The sequence below is a fragment of the Passer domesticus genome, chromosome 15 (assembly GCF_036417665.1).
Source record: "Passer domesticus isolate bPasDom1 chromosome 15, bPasDom1.hap1, whole genome shotgun sequence".
NCBI classification, from domain to species: Eukaryota; Metazoa; Chordata; class Aves; order Passeriformes; family Passeridae; genus Passer; species Passer domesticus.
Window position 1 is genome coordinate 8,155,753 of NC_087488.1, and position 13,475 is coordinate 8,169,227.

At 40.9% G+C, this 13,475-nt stretch overlaps 1 protein-coding gene across 5 annotated transcripts in view; it reads right to left on the reverse strand.

The window, feature by feature from the left end:
- Positions 1 to 960: 960 nt before the first annotated feature.
- Positions 961 to 13,475, reverse strand: part of MYH11 (myosin heavy chain 11) — a 54,734-nt gene continuing 42,219 nt past the window's right edge. For 3 of the 5 annotated variants that reach the window (XM_064390244.1, XM_064390243.1, XM_064390247.1), the window contains 14 exons: positions 13,208 to 13,414; positions 12,275 to 12,379; positions 12,020 to 12,172; positions 11,355 to 11,603; positions 10,916 to 11,128; positions 10,028 to 10,240; positions 9,211 to 9,372; positions 8,330 to 8,458; positions 7,706 to 7,794; positions 7,355 to 7,478; positions 6,995 to 7,203; positions 6,330 to 6,438; positions 5,575 to 5,747; positions 961 to 1,650 (listed from right to left, as the gene is read on the reverse strand). In XM_064390244.1, coding sequence (XP_064246314.1) covers positions 1,512 to 1,650; positions 5,575 to 5,747; positions 6,330 to 6,438; positions 6,995 to 7,203; positions 7,355 to 7,478; positions 7,706 to 7,794; positions 8,330 to 8,458; positions 9,211 to 9,372; positions 10,028 to 10,240; positions 10,916 to 11,128; positions 11,355 to 11,603; positions 12,020 to 12,172; positions 12,275 to 12,379; positions 13,208 to 13,414 — 2,274 coding nt within the window. In that variant the 3' untranslated portion in view covers positions 961 to 1,511. Of the gene's footprint in view, positions 1,651 to 4,466; positions 4,499 to 5,574; positions 5,748 to 6,329; positions 6,439 to 6,994; positions 7,204 to 7,354; positions 7,479 to 7,705; positions 7,795 to 8,329; positions 8,459 to 9,210; positions 9,373 to 10,027; positions 10,241 to 10,915; positions 11,129 to 11,354; positions 11,604 to 12,019; positions 12,173 to 12,274; positions 12,380 to 13,207; positions 13,415 to 13,475 lie in introns of all 5 variants that reach the window. The other 2 variants (XM_064390245.1, XM_064390246.1) reach the window with 2 other exon arrangements.

Genomic DNA, 13,475 nt, shown 5'->3' on the forward strand with positions numbered 1-13,475 from the left:
ATCAGCTCTTATCCAGTAACTCCTTACCCCTCTCTGCTCATCTTTATTGCTCTAAATGGATTCTTCCTTTACTCTTTCACGAGGAGAGACAATTCTCTGGGCTCTGGTTCTGCTGGCTGAATGGTGCCAAGTCTGAATCCCCAGTTGGTGATCTCTGCACTTGTGAAACAATGCTTAGATTTAGAAGATGATTGCTTCGGCTGTCAAGGTGGATGTTTGTGCATGATTTGCTCTCCCTGTAGTCACACTCCTTAAGGTTCACTTGCTGGTCAATCAAAGGCATCAAGTAAGCTCTCTACACTGGATTTAGAGTGATTTTACATCCTGTTTTGCTGTGCATGGCTCCCTACTGCCCCGCTGTGACCACAGAGCTGCTGCTGTCTGAAAGTGCTTGAGCTGCGAGGGTTTGTGGTAGGTCCTGGTAGCTCCCAAGAGTAGGTTGTGGTCTTGCTGGAGTGCTCCAAAAATAAAAAGTAAGTGCATGCTGATCCCTTGGTTCAGAATAGCTTGGCTTGGATCCTTGCATTCAGTGTGGGCTGCTGTTTCTAATGGTTTCAGCCTGCTCTAGGGGTTTGGCTGGAAATATTTTTGCATGTAACAGACATCAAAGGCTGGGTTCATTGCCTACAGGCAGGCAGGTAGGGCCCCCACTGCTTTCCAGCTCCTGCACCTGAGGGCTGTGAGTCTCTGCAAGTCCTGTGCCTATCAGCCCTTGGATGCATCCCAGGGCACCTCAGCACTGTGTGTCCCTGAGGGAATCAAAGCTGTTCCCTCTGCTTATGCCATTTGACTTCCAGCTCAGACTTTTCTGTATTTCTTCAAAACCATTAGTTTGAAGAAAATCAGGGTTTTGTTCTAATGATTACAGATCAACTTTTGTAAGAAGTATTTTGGTTTTAGAGAAGCTCTGCTGCATCCCCCCTTCCCTTCAAGTGACACCTGTACACAAGAATAGTGGAGTCATTTTTATAGCCTTTTATTAGTGTGTAAGCACATCCATGGTGCATATAAAACTGTAACAGTTGACTTAATTTGAACAAATGATATTTTTCAGTAAGTGATTAAAAAGGCACTTCCACCTTGTGAATTGTGCATCAGGGGTGTAGTAGCCAGGAGAAAACCCTATATTAATTGAATGCTCAAAACAAAATGAAAGTTTAAGAAAAGATTAACTGACCAATGCCTTTTTTCCCCCTGCAACAATCTCACAGATCCTCTGTAGACTATAGTTTACTGGGATTTAAATAATTTGAGCTACTAGAACTCACTTTTTGCATGATTCTCAAAGTGAATTACTCTGTTAAAAATCCCCACCTTTTCAAATAGGCTTCATGGTACGAAAAGTTTTGGAGTACTTTTAGTGTCAATCTATACATTGGAGACAAGGCAGTTGTGCTTTTATCTGTCAGAGGAGTGGGTGTATGTGACCTTGACACTAAGAGTAGACTTATACAGTGCTAAATATCGTCCTCCCTCCCTTCCCTTGCTGCAGTGCAATTTTTGAAGCGTGTTTATTCACTGGCTTTTGTTCCATTGAAATCTCCATCTCTTGCATCCATTTCGTCATCACCTCCATCTGTTGCATTCTCAATTACTCTTCTGCCTCCAGATCTACGGGGTGGGGCAAAAGATGTTGGCTCATTTCCCCTCCTGCAGTAAGAGGGGAAAAAATAGAAAAAAGAAAATTAGGTGCTAGGTCATTTGGAATATTCAAAAATAAGTAGAGTTTTGTAACAGGACCTGTGGGGCTGATGGTTCTAAATGCAGAAAAGCCAAGAGCTGTGGGCCTCTAATTCCACTTTCTGTTCTGTAACTTGTAATAGTAATTTGTGAATAGGATGAAACTCCCAATTGCTTGGAAATTAGTTTGGTTTCCTGTTCTTGTGCTTGTGTCCTTGTCCTCTAAACAGTCTCATCAGCCCCAAATCACCTCCACTCTTCCCCTCATTTCACTGTTTTCCCCTAAGGGAAATGCAATTGAAGGTACTTGAAAGGAGTGGAGAAAGGGAGTGCTCATGCACCACAGCAGAGGAGTGTCCCTCCTGTGCCTCTGGAGGAGCAAGGAGACAGAGCAATTTGTACAGAATTTCTGCCCACCAGTTCCTGCAGGGCCTGGGGCAGTGCTGTGGATGGCACAGACATTTGTGAGCCCACAGTTCTCTCTGCACAGGCTGCTCTGGTCAGAGCACCACAGGGGCTGTGACACCCAGGCTCTCAGTAACTCCAATCCTTCCCAACAGAGGGAGGAAACAGTCACTGCTTTGGAACTGTTGTAACCCAGGGCCTGATGCTTAGCAGTGCAAGTGTCCTACAGGAAATGCTTTCCCCACTTTAGCCCCTTTTCCTCTCCCATCTCCCTCCCATCCCCATATATTTCATAGGCACATCCCAAGGCAGGGACACTTTGGTCCTCAAGGTTAATTTTTGGGGAGGTGTGAGCAAGTGAGACAGACAATGGGTTTGCCCCATGGCCTCCATTGCTAATGTGCTGTAAAGCATTTCAGTTTTGTGACATGGCCTCTCACTTGCCCCTCATTAAGCAAACCTTTGTAAAGGCTTGAGACCACAGATATAAACAATAAAATAAATTCATGATTACTGGATATTGTGCCAAAAGTACTAATTTGGTATTAAATAGATCCGAGACTGCACTTTTGGGTACAGCAATCATGCCTAAATATTTAAAGGCTTGTCTTGTCCTTGCAAAAGACTAAGCCAGTGCCCTTTCTGAAGCAGCTATTTAAGTCCTGTGAGGGAAGAGGGTGGGAACATTGGCTGCACTAACTTAGTTCAGAGGCATGAATCTGCATTTCCAAGATGGAAATGTGACATGTAGTCTGTTTTCCATAAATCTGCCCTTAAGCTTCAGTGTGAGCAGGCAATTAGCTAGCTAATAAAGCTTCACGTAAGACCTGCTGATAATTAACCGTGGTTGTTATCATCTGGTGCTGATGGCATGTATTGAACACAGGGCTATGTAACTTCTGTCCTGGTGTGTGCTTGGCAGGGTCTAATAGGATGGTCTCTTATTTTACAGCAGCTGAGATTTGTTATTATTTAGCAAATAAGTTCCGATTAGGTTAATAAATTTGTTAATTTTTGTTACTAAAGGAAGAGCTCTCCACCCCCTTGGACTTGTGCTGTCTGGACTTGGTTGCTCGTGAGTCATTTGTGCTGCAGTAATTCACTGAAGTGCTGTAAGAGAACATGGGACTGGAATAACAGCAAGAGTCTCACCAAATTGTGCACTACAGTTTTGGCTACAAAGTGAACTTATCATGCACTAACTACTACTTATTAAACTGTTGCAGTATGCATGAATTTACCAGTTCTTTAAACTGGTATTGGCCCTGTGGATAAAAACCTTTTGTTTATATCTGCTCCTCTTAAAGAAGTTTATGTGTTTGATAACATTCAGGTGGTCATTGGTATTAGTGCCTTTAGAACAATGTGTGTACCTGGGATGAGCCTTCAGCACCAGTGTTTGCTTAGCACCTCTGTATTTAGTCTGCCTTTGAACAAGTGCTACTGCAGTGGTGCTTGAATAACAGTCTGACTGGAAATATTAGGCTGACTAAAAGGCACATGCAAGGACAAGACATCATCTTTAAATATTTGTGTATTCACAGCAAAATCCAGCATATGTAAAATAGAAAATATACAAATATTACAAGGCAATAGCTCTTTAATTTTTTGCAGTGCAGGTATTATTCCTGTGTCCAGAGAATGTGCTATTAAGTATAACATAATGCTGTGCTAGGTTACAGTGTCAGCTTTAATGTCTGTGTCCGTGCTCCATGTTTTAATACAGTTAACAAGCAATGTCATGTCTGTAAAATAGCTCTGAAAGCCTCAGTAATAACTCTGTAAGCAATACAGGCACAGAGTGCTATGTAACCAAAGGCAAGACTTTCTCTTTTGTCTGTGATTGTGTGGTGTGTGATAAATCACATGCAAGTAAGGTCTTCCCAAATCTCAAGTGCATTAGATGGGCTCTTACCTTAGGTCAGCATTACAGTAGGCACAAGAAATACTGTGAAATTCTAATGACATGCTGTGACACTCCATATTCATTAGTCCTTTTAATCAGTTTTACTAATCAATGGTGTATTTTATTTGAAAAAAAAATTATTCTTCATGGCAGTGCACAAAGATGATGTGCAAAAAAATTCATGCAAAAAAATAAATCAGAGTACTTGCTTAGGTACTCTGGTGGTAGAGCTTGTGAGAATGCAACGCTGGTAAGTCTATGTCAGTACATAACCTACTTGTAAGAAAGATGTATCACTGATGAACAGCTGATGGTAGCTAGGTTATTGTAATATTTGTCTTTTTTGATAAAACAGATTAATGCCAAGATATCCAAGCCTTCACAGTTTGCAGAAACCTCACATAATTTTAACCAGGGCCAAAGAAAATGTAAATTTGTGCAATACAAGCTAGCTGCAAAGTTGAAGGCATGGTACCTGCTTAGTCATGCGAAGGCTCCTGTGTCCCTCTGAAACAGAGATAAAGAGTCCTGGGCAGTTAAACTAGGCACATGGTCATGATCAGAGGTAGGTAATTACTTTTAAATAATTAAAACAAAGTACATTACAGCCAATTACATTACATTTAGATAAAACAAAAATGAGCTATATGGTGTTCTATGTAAAAGGGCTGGACACAGCCACTGCTTTATAAAGCATCCAGGAGCATGTAACTACCCAAGGTGGTGCTAGTGGGAAAGGCTGCTACATCCATAACCCTTCACTTTGAAGGGAATCCACATCCAGTAACACTGGAGCACGTTACTGGTGAATAGTCTGGCAAACTACTTTGAGAACACAGGTAGATGGGTACTTGTTTTTCATCTGAAATACTGTTGGTCTTAGGTAGAAGGCAAAATTTTATGGTAAAGTCAGCCTCTTTATTTCAGTGAGCTCATGTTTTCAAACCCAGTGAGTGCAGAACTCAGGGTTGTAGCTGACTGATCACAGCTTTATCTTTTTCCCAAGCAGTTTTAGCAAGAAAATGCAAAGGGATGTTTTAATCTTTTCCTTGATCTGATGACACTGAATCCCATAATAGTGAAGTCCAAAAAGACTTTGGAATAAGAATGATTTAATATGCTTTGCTTTTTACTGCCTGTGATGTCCAAGACTGTTCACAGTCGTTACGTGTGAGTTGTGCATGTGTGAAAGTGTGAAAAGCACAAGCATTTCTACACTTTTGTGACTGCTTCTGTACAAATAGATACAGCCATTATATAAGGGGTGTTTTCAAAAGCAGCCAAGCCTAATTCTGTTCCAATTGAAGCCAAAAGGATTTTGATTAGAGAAGAGGCCTGTGCCATGTTGTCACAGTTCATCTCAGCTGAAATCCTGAGGCTGCTGCAGTCTATGAAATGCACTTCACTGCTGACTTGGGCCTTTTGTTCTGAGTGCCAAGCTAATACAAGGAGCGAGTAACTTCGCAGCCTTAGCAGTGCCTGTTCCTCACCTGACAGATTTTTTTCCACTTTTTTAGTTCAGCTCTAAATTTCAAGGCTGAGTCAGTGAGTGGGAAGGGCTATCCCAAACAAGGGTACTCTACCTGAGCTTGCTCTTTAGTGCTGCAACCTCCCGGCCCAGGGCTTCGTTGCTCTCGTTGGCTTCATCCAGCTCCCTCTGCAGCTTCCTGCGGTTTGCGTTGATGCGCTGGGACTCTTCCTCAGCCTCCTCCAGCTGCCTTTTCAGCTGCTTCAGCCGCACGTTGCCCTTCTCGGCCTAAAGGGAAATTTCAGAGTAATGCTTTAATTTGTAAGGCTTTACATTCCTTGTTTTAATGCCATGCTTCCATGGGGAGTTGTACCGAAACATGACCCAAATCAAAGATGGAAGCTTATAGCCTGAAAATAACTTTGCTTTGTGGGAGTTCATTTTGCTGATAGTTACCGTAGTCAGACACAACCTTGTTGTGTCTTTTTCTGCCTAGTCATACCTCTGCTTTTCAGGCTTGCAGATAGATTTGCATTAGATAAAGCTAAATTTTTAATGTAAAATATGTTCAGCATCTCTATTCATGTTGCACGAAGGGTGTTGTGCACAGTCCTGTATATTGCTGTGTGCAGACTGTTGTATCTGGCTGATTAAGAAGGACTTGTGCTTTGGCACTTGATGTAGCATGGAAGAATTATATTGTCCCATCTTTTAGTAATGGACTTTGGGTCTCCCAGGATAGAATCCAAGCATACATTCTGCTTTCTAGAAGAGCATTTGCTTGAGGCATAACATGGAATCTTACTTTCTTAGAGCAAAACCTAAAAACTCCTGTGCCCTTGACTAAGAGCCTTGTGACACAGTCTGTACCTGATCTTTGTACTGCTCTGCTTGCTTCCTCTCGTCCTCCACCTGCAGCAGTGCATCCTTCAGCTTCTTGTCCTTCTGGCGCAGCGTCTTGGCCGCTGCCTGCTTGTCTCTGCAATGACAGGGCAGCATTTGGTGATGTGGAAGCTCTGTACTCTCTACCTGCCTAGGGCTTGTGGCTCGTGAAACCAGCACCAAGGACCCCTGTGCTAAAGGTCTTACTGAATTTAACAGGTGAATTCTGAGGAAAACTCAAGGAATGTTCTTCTGAGCAAAACAAAACCAAATCTATGTCTCTGCTGTATGCTAGAGGTGCTCCAGGAGATGTGTTCTGAAGCACAAGGTGATTTCCTCAAGTAGTAATCCAACAAGTGGCACAATGTGTTATGGTAATTAAATTGGCAGAGTCATAGGGCAGTTACTCTAAAATGCAGGGGAGCAGATCCTTGCCTATGGTACCAGTAGAACTTCTCATCAATAAAACAGATCTTAATCAAAAACTTCAGTTACTTGCCATATGTCTCTGAAATGTTAAAGTGTGAAAGAGACTTTACCAAGTTTAGTGGCACTGAGAGCCTGATGACACAAATCCCTGCTTGCCTTTGTTTATTTTCTGTCTCATTAACTGGAACAATAAATGGACAGCAGTGCCCTCGGGAGACCAGTACCTGGCTTCCTGTTCCAACTGCTCTTCGAGAGAAGAAATTTTGGCCTCCAGAGCAGCAATTGTGGCTTTGAATTTGTTCTTCACAGCTCCCTCCATCTCCTGCAGCTTGCTCTTTAGCTCTTTGTTCTGCCTCTCCAGTTGCTGCCGAGCGTTTTCGTTCTTCTGTGCAGTTGAGCGCTCTGTTGCCAGCTCATTGTTCAGCTGCTCTGCCTGCAAGGTGGGAAGGGATGCTGTCACAAGTGTTGCATGCTTTCAGACATATGACAGGTGGCAATTTGGGAAGGCAATCCTCCAGATACTCAGGACCACAAGTAGCTTTTGTTGCTGGAATATGAACAGAAAGTGCTGGAATGAGCTGTACCTGCTGTACTGCTTTCCTCATGCGGTCACCCATTGCCTCTATGTTGCTTTGCTCCTCTTCCAGCTCTTCCTCCAGTTGAGCAATTCTTGCCTCCAGGCGCCGTTTCTCATCCTGAAGGCTTGTCCTGGAAATTTAAATTTAAAAGTTGAGTACTTCTGGCTCTGACCATATGTTATAATTGTCTTATGAACTACCAATAATTCAGAAAAGAACTAGATATTTCAATGGAAGTAGTCATATGTGTGCATGTTGTCTTATCAAGACCAGATGGTGTTGGGAACAGAACAAAACTTCTCTTGGCAGCATTAGTAGCACATTCAGAGCCTTGTGTGTCATTTGGTGTGTTCCTACCTTCCAGAGGCAGCGCTTGCAAGTTCCTCTGCCATCTCATCTTTCTCCTGGTCTGCTTGTTTGCGAGCTCTTTCTGCAGCAGCCAGGTCCTAGAGAAATGGAAAAAGCAGCAGAGTAAAGAAATGAGTACATGTTCAGATAGTTATAGCATGATTCAGAGGACTAAATTTTCTAAAGCTGGTATGAGATGGGTTGTCTAGTTAACAGAATAAATTCTTGTCATGTCATAAATCCTAGGGAAGTACAATGCAATACTCTTTATCCAGCCTGTCAGCGGGTCTCTATTTTATTTGTTTTAGTCACAAGATGGCCATTTAATACAGGTATGAATAATAGCACTAAGCCCTCAAGAATTTATTGCTATTGAAAACAGTTTGTGTTGGATCATACAGTTCATTTCCCTTTAAGGCTGGCAATCTGTGCTTTCTTCCAAGGTGATTTTTTCAGCTCAATCTGACTGTGCTCAGATGTAGATCCAACAGCTTTAGTGGAGTGTGTGGAGCACATGGAACTTGTTACAAGTTCAGTCCCTAAGAGCTGTTAGATTACTTCACTGCCAGTTCTGTTTTGCTACTGAAGGCCATGTGTAAGCTCCTTCATTCTGCTGTAGGTTTCCCACTTTACCTCCTGAAGCTGCAGGAGTTCTGCTTCCAGACTCTTTGCTTTCTTCTCATTTTCTCTGGCTGTAGCAAATATTTCTTCTCTGGCAGCCCGTGCATCATCCAGCTCTCGTTGGTAGTCCTTCATCTGAGCCTGGTTGAAAAGAACAACAAATTTGTTAAATTTCAGTTGAAAGAAATGTGGATGGAACACAACACATACACAGTTACATTGTCATAATACTGCTGAAGTTATGTTCTCTGCAGAGATCCAGTAGCACATGTTGGAAAGATCTGAAATGCTATTCCAAGATGGGCAATGCTTGCATTTGAACACTGCATTTTTTATAATGCCTATTGTCCGTATGTCCTCTGAATATTTGAGTACATGTATAGTCTTAATGTGTCTGATTAAGAAAATTTTTCTTGTTTAGTTGTTAGCATGTGACAGAACAGTTGATATGGAGGTTTAAAGTATAAACAAGAATATGCTAATTCAGAGACAACCTGATTTCTGAACAGTCTTTTATGCTCAAGAGTAAATTGTTAGAATCTGGATTGAAGCCCTGTAATAGATTTTATCTTATTAGTCCTTTCTCTTCATGTGAATCTTTGTTTTCCTCCATGTGGGTAAGTCAGTAGCAGATGAGTGTTGGTTAGAGAATCTGTAAGCTCTCTACCATGATGAAATTTAAGATTTTAATCATTTGTTCTGTGAATTTTTCCACTGTCATTCAAACTGAGCATTCAAATACTGATATTTGAATGTGGCAGTCTGGTTAAAATTCCTTTCTGACCAATCATCTCTAATGGGCACCAAGCTCACAAATGTGTCACCCAATTTCTGTATTGTGGCTGTATAAGACACAGCAGTGGGGAAAACTGTATTTTTTTGGGGTTCCTTACCTGTAATTTGCGAAGCTGTTTGATGGCTTCTTCCCGACCTTTGTTGGCAGAGTCAGCCTGGCTCTCCAGGTCTTTAACATCCATCTCCAGCTTCTTCTTGGCAGCAGCTGCCAGGGCACGTTGCTTCCGCTCATCTTCCAGTTCCGTTTCATATTCATGGAGCTGATCATTCAGGAAAACAAGTTCAGTTTAGCAAAGTCCTTGGGGACTCATAAACACTCTGTCTGAATAGTGTATACAGACCCCATATCTCTGTTAACTGTGGCTTCCCTGGCAGTTAAAACAGATTTCCATTTTGTCCCAAAATTAAAAGTTTTTGAAAGGGCTCAGCAATTTGGGTCCTGTGTTAATGGAAATATGTGTGTTACAAGATGATGACTACAGAAGTTGTCACAACACTTCTGTACAAAGAAGTTTTATCCTGTTTTCATCTCCAGTGGTTTTGTATGCATTCAATGTACCTTGAGAAGGCAGTTATATAAGAAGTTGTCTTTTTTCACTTGCACTGAGAATACAGGGAAGGTGGTTCTGACTATGTCAGAAATAACAATTCATATGTTTTATTCTATTTGGTTGTAGAGTTAAACAGCTACATTTGTTGGTAACTGTACATCTGCTACTGAAACAGGGAACCCTCCTGCCTTCTCTAGTAAAATAATGCTTTCTTTCTTCTTTTTTTTTAATCACCATGTTCAAGGCAATGTAGTGATTTTTTTTTTTCATTCAAGTTAGTGAGGTGCTTTAATAATGACATTAGGTTGGGGCCTTTCAACTGGCTTGGTTAGATATTTCCAAAGGCAGTAGGTGGGAATGGTACCTGTCTGAGGAGTTGCCTTTTCTTCTCCTCATTCTGTTCATCTCTGGCTTGTAAATCTCTTTCAAACTGGCCTTTCAGAGCCTGCATGTTAACTTCCAACCTGAGTTTGGCATCTTCTGCAGCCTGTAGCTCATCCTCTAGCTCTTCCAATTGTGTCTTCATCTCTTCCACTTGCTGTTCAAGGGTCCGTTTAGATTTCTCCAACTCATGGACCTTTCAAGCAATGAGAATTTAATAGACTTGTTATGAGAAATAAAAATAATTCTAGTTATACACAGTATACCTGCAGTATAGGCCACATTTGAAACTATCAGGTGTGGACAATGAATCAACTAATTTACACTGAAAATGCTAAATTAGCTTGATTTGGTACTTGCAAAACTGTCTTAAAATAATGAGATTCTCTTTATCCCAATCTTCTGTTTTTAATCTAGTCAAATATCATAATTTAATTTATTTAGTATTAGCAGTGATATAATCATATGCCTGTAATAAAAGAAGTGATTGGCAATGCAGAAGTGGAAATTTATTGCAGTTATGTAAGTAAATATAAGGCAGGTGGCCTTAAGTCAAATATAACTAATAAAATAAGATTTGCAGAGTTTACAATTTCAAAGAAGTGTAATAAACTGATACATTATTTAGAAATCAATTAAAATCTTCTTCATGCTTGAAGTTATGTTCCAAATAAACAGCCTACAGTTACTTTGCCAAGTCCCTTGAAAGTTTGGACTTAAATGGAATAACCTTTGAATTTTGTATGTAATATCTGATCTTGCTGAATGGATTTGTGTGCTGCAGAGAATTTCCCACACTGAAAACAATTATATCTTTTTTTAGCTGCTATTTTAAGTTATTGTTGGAGATTGTTCTAAGGCCAAAACTTACATTCTTGCCAACATCATCTTTGGAGCTAACAAGATCTTCCATTTCAGCTTTCAACATTTTGTTTGTTCTCTCCAGTTCTTCTTTGGCTTCCAAAGCCTCTTCAAGTGCTCGAGCCAGTGACAGAGCCTTTGTTTCCTTTTCTCTAGCTTCAGCTTCTGCTCTGTCCCTTTCATCTGCATATTTTGAGGAGATGTTCTTCTCTTCAGCTAGCATCTGTGAAAAGGTAAGGAGGTCATTAGTAACAGGCTTTTCTACTGCAGCTTCTTGTAATTTGTTAATGACAGAGAAGAATCTCTGCTTTTGATAAAGGCACATAAATACAAAATTAACCATTTATTTTATAATTAAGTTTTAGTTAATTTTTTGTCCCCTTGTCCCAGTGGACACTGTGAGTTCCAGACAGGTGATAACAGAACAAGGCAGAATCTGAAGTCCATACCTGATCAAACTTCTTCTGTTTCTTCTCCAGGTTAGAGACCAGCTGACGCTGGTTGTCCAAGTCCACCACCAGGTCATCCAGCTCCTGCTGGAGTCTGTTCTTGGTTTTTTCCAGTTTGTCATAAGAAGCAGCCTTTTCCTCAAACTGTGTTGTGAGACTTTCAATTTCTTTCTGAAGTTTCTTTTTGCCTTCTTCCATGAATTCTACCGTGGTGGTAAATTCCTGTATCTTCTTCTTAGAGTCAGAGAGCTGAAATTTGAATTCAGAGGACAAATCTTTGTAACTATGACAACAAAACTTGGCAGAGAGACAAAAACTTGGCCAGGAGACAGCTAAAACCTGAAGCTTTCCTAGTTTGACCTGTGTGAACTTGGTGACAGTTACCTATCACCCAGCCTTCATAAAATGAGGCAGAACCCAGACCTAGGATGCACATACAGGTCTGTGTGCAAGACTGTGTGGAGCTACCTTGCATTTGTCCCTGTCCTAGGGATGACATTTTAAAGGACAGGGGGACATTGTGGAGCACCACTGGTGCCAGCTGGGCTAACAGCACAAATTCCCTCAAGGTCCGTGCGCTGTGCCAGGATAATTCTACAGATCCTCTGGAATTGCCAACACAGCTCTCAGTGATAGAGCTAATGATTTAACTATGGCACTGATACCTGTATTGTCAGTGTTGAAATATGTCTCTCCAGATTTTGTTTTGCTTCTACTTCTTCATCCAACTGCTCCTGCAAGCTGTTCTTGTCATCCTCCAACTGGCGGAGCTTGGTGGACACATTGAGCTTCTGCCGCGTTTCTTCCTGAAGCAGCTCCTGCAGTCAGCACATCAATTGGCAACACAGTCATTAGTTTAGGTCTTTTTATTGTGCATTTTATGAATATTGTAGTTGAGCTGATCTTGGATGCAAGTTTACCTGTGTATCTTGTAGCTGAGATCCTAAGGCTGCAACATCTTTGGTCAATTTGATATTTTTGCTTTCTGCTTCATTGAGCAAACTGGTGACATTTTCAACCTCCACCTGTGAGATGCCACAAAGAATAAACTCAGTTATTTTGCAAAGCTTTGAAATCTTCCTTAAACTTTAGTTTTGTTGGATTTGTCTGAAATCTTACCTAATGCAATTTTTGTCTAATTTACCATAGTGTTTATTATTCTATATCTAGTCATACTTGTAAAACAATAATAGTATGTTCCTTGCAATGAACTGCCAAGGAGAATGTGGATTTTTGGTGGATTTTCCTTCCTCTTCCCAAGTTTGACAGAAGTTGATATATTTGAATATATTTTCTTATTTATCCACCAGCTTAAAATAATAAAGCAAATCTTACTGCAGCTATGAACAAGATGTAACAATAAACTTGATTAGTATATCTGGACATTGAACATCTACCAGATGATCTACCAGAGAACCATTTAAAATGATCTTTAGTAATTTCTTAAACTGTAGCTAAGTGAGAATTGTCCTTTCATTGTCATCTTTTCTGAGCACGTATTTAATAGCTGTCTAATACATTTCCAAAAGCCATATACCTGTCAATCTTCCCCATCACCCAAAAATGAACAAACAGAAAGAAACTGTCAGATCTGCATCATGGTCACTGAATCAGTGATGGCATTACAGACTGCAACACGTACAGAGGGGTGGTGAGACTAAAACCTCCCAGTTCCTTGAGATGGAGTGGTTGTAGTTGATTAATTGTGTGATAATTGAGATAGAAGTTTAAGGTGACAAAAAATGAACATATTGGCTGCAGGGCCATAATTCCTCTAGATAAACCCTCACAGAACAGTATAAACTGGGCTTCTCAGTCCCACGGTGTCAGCAAAGCATCAGACTCCTTCCTACCTGTAATTTATGGACTTTTTCATTGAGTTCTGTCCGAACACGCTCTCCCTCATTGTATTTGGACTGTAAATCCTGCAGCTGTACTTCCAGCTTCTTCTTCTTGTGCTCCACATCTTGTTTGGCCTGATTCAGGCTCCTGACTTCATTAGCCAGATCAGCATTGTCTTTCTCCAGTGACTGTTTGGTCTTATCCAAGTTTGCTTTAGCCTACAAGCATGTGAAGAAGTGAATAAAGATGATTTATAAGAGGAAATTGTGTTACCCAGGA